Here is a 20827-nt window from a genome sequence, read left to right as displayed (position 1 = left end):
CTGTAGGAAGCATTCACTTGGTAGCAGTATGTGCTTTTCCCAGTAATCCAGTCCCTTTAATGATTTTACAAAGGGCTGCTGCTGAGAATTCCTGCTCCAATGTATTCTTTCTGACACAGCATCTTGGATTTCACTGGCTTCTTAACGTGAGAACACAACTTAGTCCTACAATGCTTAATAGAGCTGTATTGACTCGTACATGTCTGTGGACAGTACGTGAGGAATATCTCTGTTTCAGTTCCGAGAACTGTATGTCAGGTGCAAGTATATATTCTAAGAAACGCGTTCTTTTCTTTCAGCAAAGCTGTTCCTAGTAACAGGTCTCTGGAGTTCATTTTCCTTCAGAAGTACTTCTTTTTAGAGATATGCAAGCTCTTTAAAAAGCATGGGCAATTTTTAATGTTTCAGATCCTAAGTTGGTGTAGGGTATCCATACAGAACCAAAATGACAGATTCTAATGTCAGCAAAACTGATTTGAAAGGAGTATTGATTCCATGTTGTATTTTATATCCAAAGCAGCCAATGGCAAATATTGTCAAAATGGAATCAGATGTTTGTAACTTAATACTTAAGAAAAATGATGAGTGCATGTTTTTGACTTTAAGCATTCTCTATGCTGCCTAGCTTAAGACATAAACTGATGTAAAAATAAATGACTGCCTGCATAATTTATGTAATGTCTTGCTCCCTGATCCTGTTTGTATTGATTTTTCTAAAAGGCTTTTGTGGCCACGGGAACCAATCTGTCTCTCCAGTTTTTTCCGGCCAGCTGGCAGGGGGAGCAGCGGCAGACACCGACCCGGGAGTATGTCGACTTTGAGAGAGAAGGAGGCAAGGTAAGGAGGAAATTGCTACCACTGAAAGACATTTTTATACTGTGCTGATGGTCTTATTAGCATGGATTGCATGTATGATGCAGAATTGCTTGTAACTCGCTTCTGGTTGCATGTAGTCGTATAAGTACAACTGCAAGCTGGCAGGATAAACTCTGATATCATTTAGTTTTAAAGCATGCTCACATTTTGGAGGGAAACGTGTGGCCAGTCCCAGCGGCGTTTGATTATTTCGAAGAACAGAGCTTTATTTCTGTGGTTGTGGTATGATACAATTTTGGGGATCAGTTTAACTTGTGAATATGAAGTAGGTGATTCTGGAACAGTACAGAAGTTAGACCTCGGCCAGCAAGTTGGCATCAACGAACGTGGATTTGCATTTTGAGCAGGTTACTTCATTGGGTCTCAGGCTGCCAGTTGATACAGCAAGAATTCAGTGTGCTGTTCATTGGAATCTTCTTTTTTTTTCCTTTAGTTTCACTGTGAGTGATAATACAGAGTAAGATTTGCTTTCAAAGTTTATTTATGATTTTATTTTTCTTCTCTGCGGTGGTTTTCTGACAAACTGGTATTGAAAGCGCGAATTCTGTAATGACAACGATGTTACTGTGAAACTGTATTAGATTTAAAGTCTGACTGGAGTAAAGTTATTGAAATCACTTATATTTGATTCTGTTTCTACAGGAAAAACGTACAGTTAAGAATGTAGGTGCTCCTGTGTTACTTTAGATCCAAAGGTGGCTGGAGTCCATAGGAGACTTTCTGCTGACCTTGCTGGGTTTGGACCAGCACTTGGGCTCCCTCAGCCTTAATTCTGTATAGTTTTTTGACTTCAAAGATTTCAAGAGACTGTGAAGTTCTTCCTTTTGTTTAAAAGCTTATGCCCGATCTTATAACAAGTAGCAGCAAATGCAACCAAATCTAACAGGCTGCTCTAAATATCTGAAGTGCATTCAGGTTTAGTAGTGTACTGGTTCTTTTTAAATGCTGCTAAGGTGGAAGATAAATATTTCCGATACTGGGAAAACCTGGTTGAAAGAAAAATAAATAAAATTCCTGAGGGCGGATCTGGTATTTGGAATTCAAGTTAATGAGTTTTTTTGGGAAAAAAAAAATACGGTTTTCCATTTAGTCCTGTGAGGCTTCCAGAAGCTTGACAAACTGGGGGAGAAGGAGTGAAGTTGGCTGTGCTGGTACCGACTGCTTTGCTAAGGAAACTGAATTGAATCTGGCTCTTATTGAAAAATATTGATTCTGGCTCACAATTGGAGGAATTTTTCTTGTGATGTGTAAGAAGACTGAAGTCTCCCTTCTTGCCAGTTGAAAATTTTATTTACTTCTGCAGTGTTTCTACCTTTTTGTTTTCTCTGAATGGTTTCTTCAAGTACTGAGAAGTATTTCATCCATTTTCTTGTGTTGTCATAATTGGTGTAAGTACTGGGCAGACGTGCTGCGTATTAAAATAGAACATGAGCCTAGTTAATGTGTGCCGCTCCCTGTTTTATGTCTGTTTACAGTAAATTCTAGAGTGCTTCACTAAATCGCACACAGTATTTCATCTACATCAGGCTGGAGGTGGACAAGCTGTTAAATGGGATTGGAGCAGTGCTCCAGGATGAACAAAGCGCAGGTTCGCCATTGTAATCAGACTTTACTATTGTAAATCACATGTGAATGCAGGCTTGCTCTGCACAGAATTCAACTTGTCTGAAAGCCACTCCCAGAACTTCAGAGAGAAGTAAGCAGAATGGCAGAGAGCTGCTTACACTATCAGCAGAGACAGTTCAGTGTTTTATCATCTGAAGTGTCTGAGGTTTTTCTTCTCCATAGATTCCTGTAGCCTCGCTTTACTAAGAATTTCTTTCACAGGCTTCAGGAGTCTCCTAAAACCATGTGATTTTTTTGTAGCTCTGTGCAACATTGTTTTATGAGCTTTGATTCTTGAGGCAGTGCATAATGTGTGTTTGTTCATCACTGGACTTCAGCCAGCAGGGCATGTTTTTAATTATGTGAATAAAGAAGGCTATGGGGGGAGCTGTCAGTTAATTATTATTTTAGGCATTAGTTTGAGATCTAGCATGTAGATAAACTTACTGTGCTAGAATATTTCTATTCTGGAATTCTGGTTCAGTGTTTGGCCAAGCAAGTCATGGCCCAAAATAGTTTGTCTGGAGTCTGTGTGTTGCTGTTGTGCCTGAGCAGCTTTATACGCAAATTGACCAAGTCAGCAGTGCGGCATCTGCTAGAATTACCTCTGAAATGGTTGAGTTTCGGAAAGAGAGAGACCCTTGTGAATCCACCTGGAACTCAGGGCTCTGAACGTTCAATTTCATTGGCCTGAGGTTTTTCAGTCTGGTATTTCCTCACTTGGGGGTTTTTCCTATGCTTAATTTGACTTCCAGTGTGACGTTTCTGATGTTTGCTATGGGTGGGAAGGCCTCTAGCGAGTACCTGATCTGCTCAAAAATAGAACAGCTAAGAGTTCTGGTCATATTTCTGCTCATTTTAAACTCAAACGTCTTCCTTTTATTTGAAGTGACTTTAATGTCTTGTGCTCTCTTTGCCCTGTAGGAAGAGTAATTGTATTCCTTTACTATGAGCAAAAATACACATAGCAGTAAAAACTGCTTCCTAGACCCCTTGACTGTGAAAATCATAGAACGCTGTTTTGTTACTGTCTTGTATGTGTTGGGGAGGGTGTCAGGCTGAATGCATGTCCTCTTTCTGGGTACCTTACTCAACAGAGGCTTCCTGCTCCTGTGTGTGGTCAACTAATGCCTATTTCTTCTTTCCTTCAAGAATGTGTGAATAGGTGTTTTTAAGAAATTCAGACTCCAACAATGTAGTAGCGTCATCTGTTGCCTGAAATCTCCTGTAATTGAATCATGGAGTGAAACAGAGAGCTTTATTTTCTCCTTGGTCCTTCAGTATCAGTAATGACTTAAACTAGTTCTCTTGTACTTAATGGAGTTTTGTTAATTTTTACTTCAGTCCTTTATCAATCCTACATGAACTCAGTGTGTATGTGAGGGTGTCAGTCTTTTATTGAAGATCCCCTTCTTTTGTTATGAACTGAGGTGAGATTAGCTTTTTTTTTTCCCCATAGTTTATTTTGAAAACATTTTATGGTAAGATAAAACATTTGTATTTTTTTATTCCTTAAACTTGAATCCACGTATATAGGCTGGTCTTTCTAGCCTCAGTGCATGTTAGCTCTGTGTTCCTTTTTGTTGTTTTGAGTATCAGTTACCACACTGCAGAAGTGTGTGAAGTTGTTTTACTTCCCCTCCCCTTTCTAATACTATTCTCCATCTCGTTTCTAATGCAGCTTAACTTCCTGTCTGCTGTTCAGCAGCAGCTGCTCATAAACCAGAATCTTATTTTAGTGCAGTACGCTATAAGCCCCACGGTTCTGGAGGAAAGCACATCAGACAGGATTTGAATTGATCTGGGGTACCTGCCATGCCACATGTGCAGTGCAGCTCGGAGTTCTGCTTATCGACCATTAACCTTGTTCTAGCCATAGGTAAAGAACACCGGGCTGAAGGTGCTGAGTTTCTCCTCACATGGTATTTCTGTCATTAACTAGGGAACTTATTTAGCTTTAAGATGTTTCAGAGTACTTGGATGAATCCAGCGATTGTGCTGTGATCGCTATGGAAGTGCAGTGAGAAAGAAAGAAGGTGTATTTGAGTGAAAACTGTATTTAAATGGCATCAACAGAGCCTGCTTTCCTCTTGACCTCCTTTCTTAGTGGAACTTGTGGCTTGATATGTAGGAATTATCCCCAGATTAACTTTTTCTGATGTCAGCGATAAACTTTCACAGGTTATTGGAATGGTGTACTGACTGCTCTGTTTTTTGGGCAAATATGATTTGCAGTTAAACATGGGATTGTAATGTGACTATCAGAATTAATGCTGGGATTTAGGAGGGGGAAAAATGTGTTTTCAGGCCATATTAACCAATGTTAATATTGTAGTGTGCCACCTTCATCATGAGATGCATGTGGCCATAATAGTCATTGAGAATTAGTCATTGCTTTCCTGTAGTAATTTATTGCTCCTCCAAATGATTGGGAAGGTGTCTGTTTAGGGCACCAAAGACATTGCTACAGTCCTGAGGAGCTGGATGTCACCTAACAGAAGTTCTGGAGCCAATTCTTATGGGGGGAGGCATACTTGGGAGCATGTGGGACATAATCTTGGTAAAAACATAGCAGATGTTGGTGTTGCAGCAGTACTGTGCGCATTGTAATGGATTGTCTCTTAATATGTGAGGACTTCTTGTTTCCCAGAAGCCGTCCTGCTTATAAGTGGTTTCTCTACAGAGTGGTCCTGTTGCTCCACAGGTGAAAACTGAGGAGCTGGGGTTTCTTTCATAGATTTGTACAGTCCTTGGCTGATTTTTAGGTTAATTCACTAACACAGTGGTGGATGATGGTAGTGATATTTTGGAGTGAAGTCTTCAGCAATGTTCAACAGCTGTTCTTTGTGCTAGCAGGGTGATGGGGGATTTTTCTCCTGCCTTATTTTTAGTTTAGCACAGGAGTGTGGAGATGTAACTGGAGCCTGTCCTTGGTGCTGGTGCTTTCCCCAGCAGCCTTTCCTGGTCATTGTATTGTTACCTCTGCTCCTGTATTGCTACATCACTTTGACTTAACTGTTCCTTTTCCTTCTCAGCTCTCTCAGATGACCCCACAACCCCAAAAACGTTGTGGAGATGGGACAGCCGAAGGGATTTTTCTGTGCAATGAAGTGTGGTGGTGGTGAAGGCATGTCGGCTGCTCAGCTCCTTTCAGGACCTTGGTCCTGCCTCAGCTTGGAGAAGTTGTTGCCCTTCTGAAGCCCATGTTGCTGACATTCCTGCTGGAGAGGAGCTCTGCAGAGAGGGACCTGCGCGTCCTGGTGGACGACAGATTGACCATGAGCCAGCAGTGTGCCCTTGTAGCCAAAAAAGCCAATGGCATACTGGGGTGTATTAAAAAGAGCGTGTCCAGCAGGTCGAAGGAGGTGATCCTCCCCCTCTACTCTGCCCTGGTGAGGCCTCATCTGGAATAGTGTCCAGTTCTGGGCTCCCCAGTACAAAAAAGACAGGGTTCTCTTGGAAAGAGTCCAGCAGAGGGCCACAAAGATGGTGAAGGGCCTGGAGCATCTCCCCTATGAGGAGAGACTTAGGGAACTGGGTCTGTTTAGCCTTGAGAAAAGAAGGCTGAGAGGGGACTTGATCCAGGTTTATAAATACCTGAGGTGTGGGAGCCATAGTGGTGAGTCTGGTCTCTTTTCAGTAGTGCGTGGGGACAGGACTAGGGGTAATGGGATGAAAGTACAGCATAGGAAGTCCGCACAAATGTGCGGAAGAACTTCTTTACAGTGAGGGTGACGGAGCACTGGAACAGGCTGCCCGGGGAGGTGGTGGAGTCTCCTTCTCTGGAGATATTTAAGACCCTCCTGGACGCCTACCTGTGTGACGTGGTGTAGGGAGCCTGCTTTGGCAGGGGGGTTGGACTCGATGATCTCTAGAGGTCCCTTCCAACCCCTACAATTCTGTGATTCCTTTATGGCTTTTTTAAGCTTGTTCTGTAAGCACTAATCGGAGTCAGCATGTATTTGGTCTGACAGCAGGTTGAATTTGGCTTTGTAGCCAGTCATACTCAGCCTGGCAAAGCAGTTTTTTTTACTTAGTAGAGTTGTGTGGCAGAAGTCCTTCTTATAGGACTTTATTTAAGAGAAGAATCTACTTTCCTAGATGGTTCCCTTCACCAATTTTCATTCACGATCATCTTTATGGTCTGAGGGAAGTGTCAGTTTTGTATGGGTGTTAGTGATTCTATACTTCGCTGCTGGGTTTGTGTTTTAAGATGTTGTTTTTATCAGAGACTGCTCAAGTTCTTTTTTTTTTTTTTTTTTTTTTTTTTTCCTTCAGAAATATCATTTTCTTTGCTTATGCTCATTTAGCCTTTTTCTTTAAGGGAGAAAAACTTCTTCTTGTTATTCCTGGGTACTTTGACGTGGTATTTATAATGACCTGCTATTCAATAGAGGAGAGCTGCTTAATCGAAGCTCCTTTTTAAGCTGGGTAACCGTAGCATATATCTTATTTCTTTTCCTTCAGAGCTGGGAGATGGCTGTGTCTGCATCCCGTTTGCACACTGCTCAAGGTTAGGAGCTTGTTTTTGGGGAAGGGGAATTTTTAGAGCTTGTTAGGTACATATTGTCCTCTGCACACTAGCAGTCATAGGCTGAGGTTTGAACAGTTGTTCCTGAAGGCTGATTTATTGTAGGGTGCTCTCCTGCATTACAGCATGAGTCACAGCAGATGTCTCTCATGTGACAAGTATCCTCTGTCTTTTCCCCCTAATCCTTTTTCTCCCCCTGCCCTCCAAATACTTCTTGCTGCATGCAGCCTTGTTCATGTGTTATGGTACATACAGTGATTATGCCACTTTGAAACAATGCTTATGAAGAACTCTTAAAGCATGTTTGTGCTATTTGGGTTGCCTGCTTATCAACCCTTTTCTGTAGGTCTGAAGTACTTTCTGATCTGCCCCAGTCATGTTTTCGATACTATCTCAAGCTAAGTGTATAAATGTAGTGGTCTAAATGCATCCATTAGAGTTCTGTAGACAAGGCTTCAAAATTAGTCATAGTGTCCTCTTAAAATCTCCCAGAAGAGAAACAAAACCAGAGTAAATTGGTGAGCTAAATGTTGCATCTGAGAACCAGCGATACAGGAGGACACATGAGTGTAGTGTGGATAAAAGCAGTACTTAGGATCTCCGCAGCAAAGATATTGGAACAAATCCAGGCATTTGGATTATTGAATCCTCTTGTTTGCATATCAGTCCCCACTTACTAAACAAAGCTGTTAATGTTATGTTTCTCTACTCTTCTTATAAATGAATGAGAAAAGTACAAGCATTGCCGTTGAAGATGTCTGTTCTTTGTGAAAAACCACTTCATGCTTCATATTCTAAAAAATACTCAGCAAAGTGATTAAAGGTTGGCTACAAGAAACTCATTTTTCTGAAAGTTACTGAAGTATTTCTTCAAGTTTGTTGTCCAAAGCATCAGTAACAAAATGAGCTAATTATCTTTCATGATTGCATATTTGATGTTCAGCAAGTTAGGCTGATGAAATATGTACTGTGACAATAATATAGGGAAAAACAAGGGCTTTTTTCTCATGCAAGATTGCTGTTCTAAGCACATGTGACTGCTAATGAAAGGATCATCTTTTGGGGAATAGCTGATGCTGCAGATGTTTTGTCTGAGCAGACTGTCCGTGTATTTTGTGCCACATTAATATCTAGACTTGTACTAGCATCCAAATTGTAGTTGTTTGAGAAATCTGTGCAAAAATTCTGTATTCTCATTGTATTTAAGGTACTGCACTTCCATCTCTGGATCTTGGGACTTTGCAACTTGTTTCATCTGTTCACCTTATTTACATGCAGCAGATAACTCATATGGAAGGAGTCAGAAAAAGTTCTTAAACCTGGCCTAATTTTTGCAGTAAGGATGGTTAAACTTGAATTTTCTATTGAAACAGTGATTGCTGTCAAAGTGTTGTTTGTCACAGACTTCAAGTATCTTGAAGTCTGAAATCTAGGGAAGGAAGCAGCTACCTAATGGTTAATGCGAGCCCTTATGTCTTGGTGACATCTTTTGTTGATTACTGAGGAGGAGTAAACACTGACAAAAGGGATTGGAGGTGATGAGAAGACGTAATTTTTTTTTTTTCCAGCCAATGTATTCTCTTAAAATAGAAAAAGAAGAAAAACGAGGAAGAAAAAAAGCCCACATTCTTTGCTAGAGACAATCTTGGGCTTTTTTTGTTTTCTTTTTGGAAAACAAATACAAGCCTGAAGAATGCTCAAGAATAGAAAAGCTAAGACAGGAAAGCGTCTAGACAAAATAAAACAACTGTAGTAGTGTATTTTTCTCATGCTGCTAAAGAGCGTTTGGGGATTTCTTCCTAAAGCCTGCATGTTTCCCAGTTTTGTTTTGGCTTAGTTTGTCTTTCTGGTTTTTGGATGCTGAGGACAAGCGTTTTCACTTGGCTATGGGCAGCGGGCAGACGTTCTATGTCCTGCTGTGTCCAGCATGGGGAAGTGCAGCACTCTGTGCTGTGACTATAAAACCCGCTAGCCTGATGGGTTTCCTGCAAGGAAAGCTTAGGACATACTTGTAGCAGGCCAGGAAGATGGTATTCCTAACCACTTCTAAAGGTCTTGCAACAAACTGTTCGTGCACAGGATGGTATTTTGTCGAGAAAACATTTACAGAAGCACTGTTAATTTTTTATTTTTAGCTCTATACTGATATCTGGAACTTGAGGCTCAGGCTTTTGAGGAAGTACAGCTTGTGTCTGCTATGATTTTTATCATTATATTTTTATTTATTTATTTTAGCTTAAAAATAATTAATCTGGTCTACAGGGATTAAGAGATTGAGTCCATTCTCCAGTCCTTCAGACCACGCAGTGTTGGTTCTGTTCCGTCCTTTCCTGGTCTTGTGCTGGGTGAATTCTAGCTCCTTTTTGGCTAACCCAAGCCAATTATTTACTGTTTTCTGCAGGATAGATTTGACACAAAATTTTTGGGGTGAGAAGAGCTAAGAGGTTGTAATAGTGTGCAAAACACAAAAATGACTGCCCTGTGTTATTTTAAGGCTTGAAGCCATACTGCTTATCAAGTGAATGTTCGTGTGTTAGTTCTTGACTGCACCTCTTAGTGTATGTGCTTCATTTCTGCAAAGGAACCTGACTGAGCTACGTTTGTGCTTAGGAAGATACTGCAAAACCGATAATTTAAAGTTTTTCACAACTTTTTTTTTTTTTGTAGTACCATGTTACTGTGCCTTGATATTTGGGCTGCTTTCAGCAAAAGAAGCCATGGATTTCAAGTGCTGTGAATACTGCACCTTCTTCAGGACAACTTTGAAGGATAACGACCAGATTGACAATAAATTCACTCAGTGCATGAGGTCTTATGTATTGTCTGTCAAATAGTCTTTCTCAGTTTGAGCGGTAGCGGGATCCTTTCCAACCCAAGCCATTCTGTGGTTATATGAAGTGCTCAAGAACAGGATTAAGGTATGAGGGCAGAGGAGGCAAGTTTTCCTGCCTCTCTTGCTCAGGTCAGTGATGATTTTTGTTAGTTGCTTGCCCATATTGCCAAAATCGGGTCTTTTCTGGCTAAGTACACTCACATTAGACACTCCAAAAGTACAGGTTTAAGAGATTGTTTCTTTGTATACAGGTGGCATGGTATAAATAGCGTTAGATAAACCTTTCTTTCTAAACCCTCTTTGGGATTCCTAGTAGTAACTGTATTTTGTCATTCTGTTTTCTGAGAGCTGCTTAAGAGTGTATTTCCCAACCAATTTTGAAATTTGTGTCTGGAAAATGAATTTTGTCAATGTGGCAGAAAACTGTACATGTCCCTGTGAGTTAACGAGCTTTATGAGCAGAAGCATTTCTCAGTTGTGTGCGTGTGTACTTACAGCAGCTGTCTCTTAGCAGTATTTTGCTGTAGCAATATTCTTATCAAATACTGCAAGAAAAATTAGATCTTTTTTAATGCATGGCATTTCAGGAAGAGAGATGTAAAATCCAGTTGTCTTTCTCACGTAGAAACTAGTGGTAAATATGACCTGATGAAGGACCTTGAACATTTTCACAGGGGAAAACCCCAGCAAGTATTTGCCTTTCAGATGATCCCTATATCCTATTCCTTACGTTTTGCTAATTCTGAGTTCCAGCTGCGTAGTTGGCTTCCTTGGTGTGAAGGTGTATGGAAGGAGTATGAGCATGAGGCATAATGTTGGGAAAAACAAGACTTCTTTTGTAGCAATGTTGCAAAAAACAGCAAGCCACTTACATTTTGCTTTGTAGTGGGGTGACATTTTTGGATGTTCACGGTCAGGTGCAGCGTGTGATGGCTGCTTAGTGCCACAGTTACAATAGTTAGGAAATATGAACTGTATCTGTAGATGCATTTGGCACTAAACAACACACATCCTTCCTTTGCAGCAGCATTTTGGATTTTTCTGTGTTAACTTTTGATCATAAATACTGACCAATGATCTTAATCCAGGAATAAATTGCTGCTTTCTCCACAGATTTTAATCACATTTGTTCCAACATTGTTAATGATTCATAGCTGTTTTACGTTATAACTTGTTTTTCGTAAGCTGAAATAGTAAGCTGCATAATTTAATGAGATGTTGTTCTGCTTTGGAGAAGGAGTCATGGTTCCATAGTTTAGCTACCTATGCAAAATAGACAAAAAAATTATATATGTCTAAAATTGCCTTGTGAAATAAGACTATCCAATGAAGTGCAAAGCAGTGCTTGGAGAAAGTAACAATTATCACTGTAGTATTTCACTAATATGGAAGGTGTGTTGAGGGAGGCTTTGTCACTGCTCTGATGGTACTTAGCAAGGTGCTTTCAGTGGGGGGCTGCAACTGTTCAGGCCTGTAAGAACGGATAGTGGTGGAGTTGTCAGCAGTGTGCAGTACTGGACAGTCAGGTTCTGCCGAGGAGCTGGCACTGCTGGCAGGTACTTTCTGGGCTGCTTTTGTTGTTTGAATCAGAGTATGTTCTTTTCCTGCAGAAATGCGCTGTCAGAGTTGCTGCTTGTTGTCCAAACCCTTCCTGCTGTAAATGCTTCTGTTGTTCCTGGGTAAGATGTACACATCATCTGGTAAGATGGCACATCTAACTGCTTTACGCAGTGCAGCCCTGCAAATAGTAGTTATTAGTGAGCTCTGGGTGCAGCTATTGTTACTTTTCTCTTGCTTCTCTTACTATTCTGTTTGCAATCCGTGGGATAGTTCATATTGCAGCTAATTCTTAAGGATCATTTGTTTCTGACAGTCAGAGCACTTGCATTTCCACTGCTTTTGTGACATTAAAGCATTGTAGCTGCATTAGAAATGTATTTTATTTTATTTTTGAAGTGCAGCAGTTTAGATCAAGACTCTTAGCAAGCGGAGTGCTTTCTTCATGTTATTTTGCTTGAGGAATTGACCTCTGTCGTAGCTGATGAAATAGAGCAGCCCTATTTCATTTTTCAGGATAAGCTTTCCATAAGTTCTTCTTGTGGCCTGTAAAAACTGATACCTGGCAACTTGCATTGTTTGTCTGCTGGAGGTAACTCAGGAAAATGAAGGAGTTGGGAAGGGCTTTTTCCAAACAATATCACAAGCTTTACAACAGACCTCAAGTTTCTCAGTCTTAAAGGCCTCTTAACAAACTGCTTGCAAAGATATTCTACTTGAAGTGTTGTGTGTGCCAAGTTTAGACTTCAATAAAACCTTGTGTTTGTGGAGGGGAAGCTGTCTCAAGATGTAGCTTTCAAAATAGCCTGAACGTTTTTATGTTTAAAGGCATGAGAATCAGATGCTTTGAGGCATGAGAGGTGTAAGGACTGGTCTGTACTTGCTGACTAGTATGAGCTCTTTGAGTCTGTGGTGAGGTGATGAACAAAAGGAAATCACCAGGAGTGTGACAGACTAAGTGTGATTCTTTCCTCCTGCTTCTTACTCTTCAGCCGCAGTTAAAGTTGCGCTACAAGGCTTTAATTTCAGAATTGAATAGGTAATTGTTCTGTATTAATATTTATTTATTGAAATGACAGAACCTAATAAATGCATTCTTGGTTATTTTACAACAGTTTCTTTTTGATGCTGTAAGTTGTGTTTTAAGTGTTGCATGAAGCCTTGTGTGGAGTTTTCAGCTTTCACTGTAACTTCAGTAGTTCTTAACTAATCTAGTTCTAAAGTCATCTAGACTTAACTAATCTAGTTAAGTCATCTGTAGACTAATTAGTCTATAGTCATTAGAACTATTCTTCTTCCCTAAGTAACTCAGGATTTTAGTGTGTATATTCTGTTGCTAGATTTCAGAGATTTTCTTTCTTTCCCTTTAATTTCATAGCATGTTTCTCCCCATGCTCTGCCCCTTGGCTGGGTCCAGCTTGGGGAAGCCTCCAGGGGGGTGGTGGTGGTGGCTGGGGAGGGGTCCGCCAGGACTACAGCATTGTGTTTATGGCACTGTATACACACTCCTTTGAGACTTCTGTTAAAGGCAGATACCAAATGTAGAATTTCCTGTTTGAATAGATAATTTCCTCATAGCAGTGTGCAGGGATCGGGTAGTGAGAAGCTGAGGTGATGAGGTTAGACTTGACTGCTTTGGCATCTTTGTCACTCGGAGTAAATGTTTATGGTAGTTTCTTTCTTAACAGTCAGTGTTCCCTATATTTGAACTGCAGCAACATCATATTTAAAAGTGGGACATGATTCAGGGGAGCGTGGGATCAAAACTGGAGTATCTGTAGTGGCTGGCATGGGAGGCAGGCAGTGTGATGGGGCAGGGGTGACTCAGAGCCAGGCATCTTCTGAATGAGGGCTGCTGGGGGATCAGAAAGGGGGGTGAGCAGCACTGCTTTGCTGGGGGCTGGTGTTTCCTGGGGGTGAGCTCTGTCCTCTCAGTGTCTGTGGCTGCTGGGATTGCAGTCAGCAGGCAGTGAGAGCTGCATGCACCTCTGCAGGAGGAAATGGCTCAGTTGCTGTAGGGAGAAGGAGGGCTTCTGTAACTGCAGGATGTGTGGATGGGGCGTTCAGATAGTGTATCTGCATCACATCACTTCAGTACCCTGCTGCTGTGAGATAAGGATTTACTAGAGGACAAAAATAGGATGTGAAACTGAGGTAAACTAAAACAGTGTTTTTCTTTCTGGTTTTTTTTTTTTTTTTTTTTTTTTTTTTTTGCCTGCTTCACTATATTCAAGTCAAGTCTGGCCTTTAAAATACAAACACATAGTGTGACATGAGCCAAGCCCCTGCCTATTAGTTGTTTTTTTTTAAACTCAGAATTGAAGGAGGGAGCTTGTTATTTAAATGCAGATAAAGAGGAATAATGCTGAATAGCTCAAAGGGTATGGAAAGTGAGATATTATGCATGAAGGTGTGGCACAGAGGGCTGCTGGTGGGTCAGGAAAGCACAAACACAGCTCAGCTGCTTTGGGCCCTGCAGAGCAGTGTGGCATCTTCGAGGTGTGTGTGGTGTCATTCATCCTCAGGCCAGATAGTGTGCCAGGAGATAAGTGTGTTTACTCTTGCTTGTTGCTCAGTCAGCAAGCAGCGTGTTCGTTCTAACACTGAGAACCTGTTTTCGACATGAAAGTAGTGTGTCTGCTTTTCTTGTTAGAATATATATTTTTGTAACATTACAGTGATTTATAGTGGGAGTTGGAAGTGGAAAATCTGGTTTGAAGTGAAATGAAGATTTGCATAACAGCCACCTGAATAAAAAAAAAAACCTCATCTGGCATAAAGTAACAAAAAGTACAGATTTCAATATGTGGCAGTTTACCTATGGCTCAAAATCTAGTAGGCAGCTTCTTACAAGTCTGGCTTCTGAGTGATGCTAGGGAAAGCACCAGATGGGTTGAGGATGGTTTATGTGATTATATAAATGCAGTTAATCTGGGGTTAGCAATGAAACCTTGAAAGAGTTATTCTAACAAAGTCATCCTTTTATCTGGTTTTAATCCAAGTTTTATAGCTCAGTTGGACTAAGGGAAAAATCAGGGTCTTTATAGAAATCAGGTGGCTTTTTCCTTTGCTGTCTTACTGTGGTTGTCTTAAGGCAATTTTCAAAATAGAGAATTCTGAAAGTTCTTAAAAGATAACTTTGTGCTGGCTTTTGGGGTGTGCTACCATCCTGTGATCGTAGACGAGGGCAGTAATATATTAATATTCTGTTAAGTTCGGAAATTGAAAGGGAACCAGCATGGCTTTATCTGAGAAGAAGGAAATATGTGGTTAAACGGTTTTGGCTCCAGTCTTAGGTGGTTTCCATTCCCCAGAAAGAGGAGAGGGGGAAAAGGAGTCTAAATTCCTTTCTCTACAATAAAGGAAAAAGCGCCAGTTTGCTTTATTATGTGTTTTAATGAGAGAAAAGTTCCTGCATAAGCACATGTGGCTTTCAGTGTGAATTATACTGAATTTCAATGATTATATGTTAACTTCAAAACTCAAATGGCTTGTTAGGAAATTCACCCTTTCAGAGTGAAAAATGTTTATTATCTGTGTTTTGGTGCTGGTAGGAATGAAAGCCTACTGAAACCAGTGGTTGAAGGGCTCTGATTGAGGAGCAGAGTACCTGATGCCATATCATGAAGGGTCAGGCTGCATTCTGGTATTTCGTGAGCTGCTTTATCAGCTTGGATGCTGGTCCGTGTGTCTGGAGCTGATAATAGGCATTAGCAATCACATCAGCTCCGCAAACTTGTTTCCCTTACGTCCCCCATTGACTTCTGATGACTTTCACAGCATTTTCAGCACTGCTCATCCTCCAGGAGGTGATGCTTAACTTAAGGCATTGGTTTTAAAGTACCAAGCCCTCAGCAGCTGCATCTGACCTTCCTACTGTGTGCACTGTGATACCTACAGCTGGGCACGTTGTGCACTGACATCTGCAGGGACCAGGGTGCAGAACAAGTGCTGCTGAAACATGGTTGGACTAGATGATCTTGGAGGTCTTTTCCTACTTTGGTAATTCTAGGATTCTGTGGCAGTCAGTGCCGGCATAAGGTTCCTACACAGATAAGCAAGCTGTCTGTTCCCACTCCCTGCACTGAGCAGGGACACCCACAGCTCCATCAGTGCTCACAGCCCCGTTCCCTGACCTTGGCTGTCTGCAGGGATGAGGCACCACCAGCTCTGTGTGCAGCCTGTGCCACTGCCTCACCACCCTGACTGTAAAGAACTTCTTCCTTGGTCATCCCCTTCTTTCTTTAGCTTATTTAGATACTGACAGGCTTCTCTCAGGTCTCCCTGCAGCCTTTGCTTTTCCATGCTGCACAGCCCAAGCTCTTAGCATGTCCCCATAGGGAGATGTTCCATCCCTTGGATCATTTTTGTGGCCCTCCTTTGGATGCACTCTATCAGGTCTTTCTGTACTGAGCACTCCCCATCCGGATGCAGTGCTCCAGGTGAGGTCTCACAGTGCAGAGCAGAGGGGCACATCCTCTCTTTCCCCTGCTGGCTGCTCTGCTTTGGATGCAGCCCAGGGTACAAATGGCTTTCTGAGTGTGAGGGCACACTGCTGCTTCATGTCCAGGTGCCACCCACCAGTATCCCCAGGTCCTTTTCAGTAGGGCTGTGCTCCATCCTTTTGCCCTTTGACTTGTAGGGGTTGCAGTGACAATTTTTTACCCCAATTTTACAGATCCCTTGTCAGATTTTGGGCACTTTTTCCTTTTTGAATGGTTCTACCCTCTTGGAAGAGAATGATACTTGATTCTAATAGCCTCTTTAACCATCCACTTCTGAACCAATTAAACGTATCACTTAAATTGATGGTATGCACATCATTTATTGCCTGTGGGATAAATGAGTGAAGACTGCCGGAAGGGAGTAATGTTGTATTTGGTATGACTGAAATGATTCATCATGATTGAGCTACTGTGCACTGTATTAATTGAAACTTCTAGTGTATGTTGGTTTGTACTGAGATATGGCAAGTTGTAAAGACTAAGCTCAGTGAGCAAATCTTGGTTCTTTTTTGCAAGTAACATTACTTGTTTGTCAGTTGGATTTGTGTTGTTTTTCTCTTGCCTTTCTTCCGCTAGTGTTCGTGTTGTTAGCTGTATAGTTCTGGCCTGTGAGCATGCTTTGCCTCTCTGGCAATTCAACATGGACAAACTTCTATTTTGTGAGTGGTATGACTTGCCAATTAGGCTGAAATAACCACTAGAGGCTGATATTATTATTATTTTTCCTTCATGATTTGGGTAATTTAGCTACAAGAGTTGCTTTTGGTTTGTTTTTCATTCTTTCTGTAAGACTGATCTTATTAAATGGAAGGTGTTAAACTTGTTTAGTGTTGTTTTTGCTTCTTTTTAAATTTCCTGTGTGGAGATAATCTCTGGTCTTTAGAAGGGGAAATGCTTCTATTTTAAATTGCTGTATCATCTTCTGTTATCTAGTAGGGCGTTTTGCTTGTGCACTGTTCTTGCTGCTGTTCAGGGCACTGTGCAAATTGAAGCCAGAGGTGGGTTTCGATCATCTGGTGTTGCTGCATTTGAAAAGCCTTTCACAAATGCTGGTGTACAGAAGGGAGGACTATTATTTTTAGAATGGTGTGCACATATAATGGATTTCACTGAATTTTGGCTTGCAAAGTTAAGGGCTGAAACTGGTACTTGGTCCTGATTGAAAAAACTCAGATGTGCAGTAAAATGCAGTGGTTTCTGGGTGGAGGAGAGCGTACTCATTCAACCATTTAAATGTGCTGCAAAGGATCTTTACTGTCTGGCAGCGTGCCGCTCTGCTTGTGGCATGAAGGTAAGCTGACAAGAGAAGCAGTTACTTTGGTTTGAAAGCAGTAATGGAATTCTAACCAAATTCTGGCGCATGCCAGTTTTTAGAATGAGAACACAGCTCAAATTTATTCCATCCAGTGTTGCAGACGGGAGTTACAGCGTTCATTTGATTATAATGAGTTCTTGGAAAGGAGGGGAGGAGAAGCTGTTAAGTGGAGTGTCATGTTACCAGTTGGCTTGGATGTTCTAAGAATATAGACAGAAGCTTTTTGCATGACGATTTTCATTGCGCAGGCATGAGTGTAATGCTTTTAAATGTATAGCAAATGTTTTGCTTTTATTTCAGGTGTACTTGAAGGCACCTATGATTCTCAATGGTGTCTGTGTAATCTGGAAAGGCTGGATAGATCTACAGAGACTGGATGGTATGGGCTGCCTGGAATTTGATGAGGAGAGAGCACAGGTAAGACAGCCTGCCTAAGCTGCTGTGCCTTGGATGTTCTTCCTCTTGAGGGAAAACATGCAGTCAGGTAACAATTGCATGTCCTAATTTGTATGCTTTCAGCTTTCAATTAGTGTACAGATTGCAAAGAAAACAGAAGTTCAGAAATAGATGGTTGTAGCTAAACCGGTGTTGTAATCAGAGCAAAGCGCTGGGAGTAGGAATAAACTGGAGATTACAACTTTGTGATGCTTCTTAGGACTGTTACTATGCTACAAGGTAATAAATCTGAAAGTATTTGAGAAGCTATTAGTGTGGATTGAAACAACTTAACTGGCAAGTCTTTTCGAGCTGATTACCTTTTTTCTTTTTTTTGTCAGAGTAGCCTTTTTGTTTTGTTCCATGATGGAGAGGGGAAAAAAACAAGAGAGGTACAGGGTGGGGGAAGGGTACCAGGAATGGGGCTTTTTTTTTCCCATAACAGCTTTTGAGAAACTTACTTTCCATCTGCTGACTTCCTATGCTGAAGTGACTTTTTCTAGCAGCTGAATGTGCACGAGAACAAGAGTAGACTCAGAGAAAATCAATTTTTAAGTGCGTGTTACTTAGATAAGCTTCACTTGTATGTCTGTAGAGTTCCCTAATTTAGTCAGACTTAAGACAGACCTCGTCTGTTCCCCTCTGCATCTCCTTCTCAGCCATCCTTGGGGTTTTCCTTTTAGTCATAGCCACAATTGGTCACTCTTTAACAAGTAGGAACCTTGTAATTCTACTGAAATGCAAATAGCACTTCTCTATTGCTCATGTGCAGAACTGGAGGGCATATTGATTAATTTGTCTCCATTCAAAAGCTGGAAGTATTCAAATGAGTCTTTGTGTGGAGATGTGTAATTGCAAGCTTTGTGGAGCCTCACCTCCCTCAGACTTAAAAAAACAATTTGTACATTAGATCATATTCTCATGAATGTGTTCTGCCTTAAATACAAGTACTGCGTGTCAAAATAGTGTCTTTGAAATAGTCACAGCTCTGTGACTGTGTCTTCAAGATGCCCAGAATCAGTGGCAGCCTAATCTGAGAATAGCCCTTCCACCTCTTGTTTATCTGCAAGAAAAGCCACGGAGCCAAATTTTCCTTGAATGGTGCCGTTAGCTGCACACTCAATTCTTCCAGGGCTGAGAGTCAGCATTTTGGACAGCTGGGCTCTTGTTACACCAGTGTTTTCTTTTTAAAAAAGCCAGTAGCTTCTGTAATGACATGGATTAGAACTCCACTGTCTTGCATGTTACAGTCCGATACAGTCTCCTGAGGACTGCACAAGAATAAATGCCTTGGTCCATGCCTGTTATACTTGGTACATGGTGCTAAGTCGTGTGACTGAGCTAAGGCAACTGACTGGGCTTTGTGCTCAGGAGCTGATAGTGTCACTCTTCTCCAAAACCAGATAGCTCCTGAAAGACCAGGAAGGGTCAAGTGACCTTTGGGTTCCGTTCTTCTAATTTCGTGATTTTGCATGTTCTAGGATTATTTTGGCTTTCTGATATGTACACTATCTTAACAATGTGGAGTAATGTTTTACAGGTGTCTTCAGGGGATATTTGTGCACTAAGCATGTGATTTGTTGTTTATTTTTTGAGAGGGAATTTACACATGCTCTCAGTTGTCGGTGCTTTCTTCTGTTTTAAGTTCAGGGTGCTGAGCTGGAGATACTATGCACTTATGTATTTAAAGAGACATATTTACATTTGATTCCAAGTGCATAATCTATTTTCAATTTTTGCTTCTGAGCACCAGCAGTTAAGTTTATGTTTAAGTGCAAGTTAGAGGAAAAAAAAAACAATAAGAATTTAAAAGGTGATATGTCAATTATATTGGTCTGTGTTTGTTAGTATTGTAAATCTTTTTGCATTGTTTTGTTTCCCTTTTCCTTTATCTGTCATGTGCTTCCTTTCTTAAACGTGTTTTAATTTAATGCTGGTTTTGGGAAGGCTCGCTTGTATAGCACTGTAGTGCTCTTGCATTTTCCTGTCTCTTACCACTTCTTACTAGTGCTGGGATCAGATACGTTTTCTTCTTGTTGCCACAGTTTTGAAATTCTATCCTTCAGCAGGTAAAAAAAAGTCTCAGGAGGGAAGGCCACGTGGACAATAAAGTACTTCAGTTGTAACTTTTAAGCTACTGTTCATTCTATTTAATTCACAGCAAATTAATATCTTCCTCTTAAGCAGCCTTGTCTTCTGTTACTGGGGCCTTATTTCCAGCTACTTTGTTCAGCCTTCTGTTGGACTAACACAGTGCTTGGGTACCTTCTCCATCCAGCACTTCAGTATCCCTGAGTTTGCTGTTTGCCTGGAGCCTCATTTAAAGACTGTTTTTGTCTTCAGTACTTTTGTGTGTCTTCTGTAATACAACATTCTTTCTGTGTACCTTCTGTAGTTGAAATTGTTCTTATAAAGGTTTGACCTGCTGGGCTCTAGTATTGGGTACTTTGGGGTGTGAGTAAGCCTCGCTTTTGTTTCCCTGGCTGAGGGGCTGTTTTGCTCCATTCTTGTACTGATATGATTCATGTTTTGCTAATTCTTTTCATTAATGGACTCCTGTCAGATGTGCTGCTCCTCAATAAAACTAGGGCAGATGGATGATTGGGTTTCCTACCTCCAAATTTGCTGGACTGTAATTACCAAATTTGGCTGACGTTTGAAAAAAGATAGTTAAATTCTTGTTGTTTGAGTTTCAGAGAAGCTTAGTTTCTCTTGCAGTATATCTTAGAGGCCAAAGCAGGATCTTTTAAAAAAAAATAAATATATATATATATATATATATATATATATATATATATATATATTATATATTAACTTAAAGTTGCATTCTGATTCTTTTTTTTTCCCTTTCATTCAACATTAATAAAACAGTGTTTCAGCTGTCAGCACATGTTCATTCTGGATGTCAACAAACTGATTCTTCTCTGAAATTCTAACTTAGCTTTTTTTTTTGGTTTACAACCATGCTTAAAAGGTCTCCTGACTGAGGCTGTGCTGGCTTTTTATTACATGACCACTTCAAATGGTGGTAAAATGCAAAAATCTCGTGCAGAAAAATCTGCTTTCGTTTAGGTCTGTTCCCCCAAAAGCGAGAGGGTAACTGTATGTAGCTGCTGTACACCAGGAATGAGGCAGCTTCTCTGCGACCATCAGAGAGAAAAACCTATCTT

At 40.9% G+C, this 20827-nt stretch overlaps 1 protein-coding gene across 4 annotated transcripts in view; it reads left to right on the top strand.

The window, feature by feature from the left end:
* Positions 1-20827, top strand: part of CBFB (core-binding factor subunit beta) — a 40640-nt gene that overhangs the window by 3632 nt on the left and 16181 nt on the right. For 3 of the 4 annotated variants that reach the window (XM_015873849.2, XM_015873847.2, XM_015873848.2), the window contains exons 3-4: positions 721-837; positions 17523-17639. In XM_015873849.2, the coding sequence (XP_015729335.1) occupies positions 721-837; positions 17523-17639 (234 nt within the window). The remainder of the gene's footprint in view (positions 1-720; positions 838-17522; positions 17640-20827) is intronic. The other variant, XM_015873850.2, reaches the window with a different exon arrangement.

The sequence above is a fragment of the Coturnix japonica genome, chromosome 11, assembly GCF_001577835.2.
Source record: "Coturnix japonica isolate 7356 chromosome 11, Coturnix japonica 2.1, whole genome shotgun sequence".
Taxonomy (NCBI): Eukaryota; Metazoa; Chordata; class Aves; order Galliformes; family Phasianidae; genus Coturnix; species Coturnix japonica.
The sequence above is the reverse complement of the archived record's forward strand: the minus strand, read 5'-3'. Positions and strand labels throughout refer to the sequence as shown.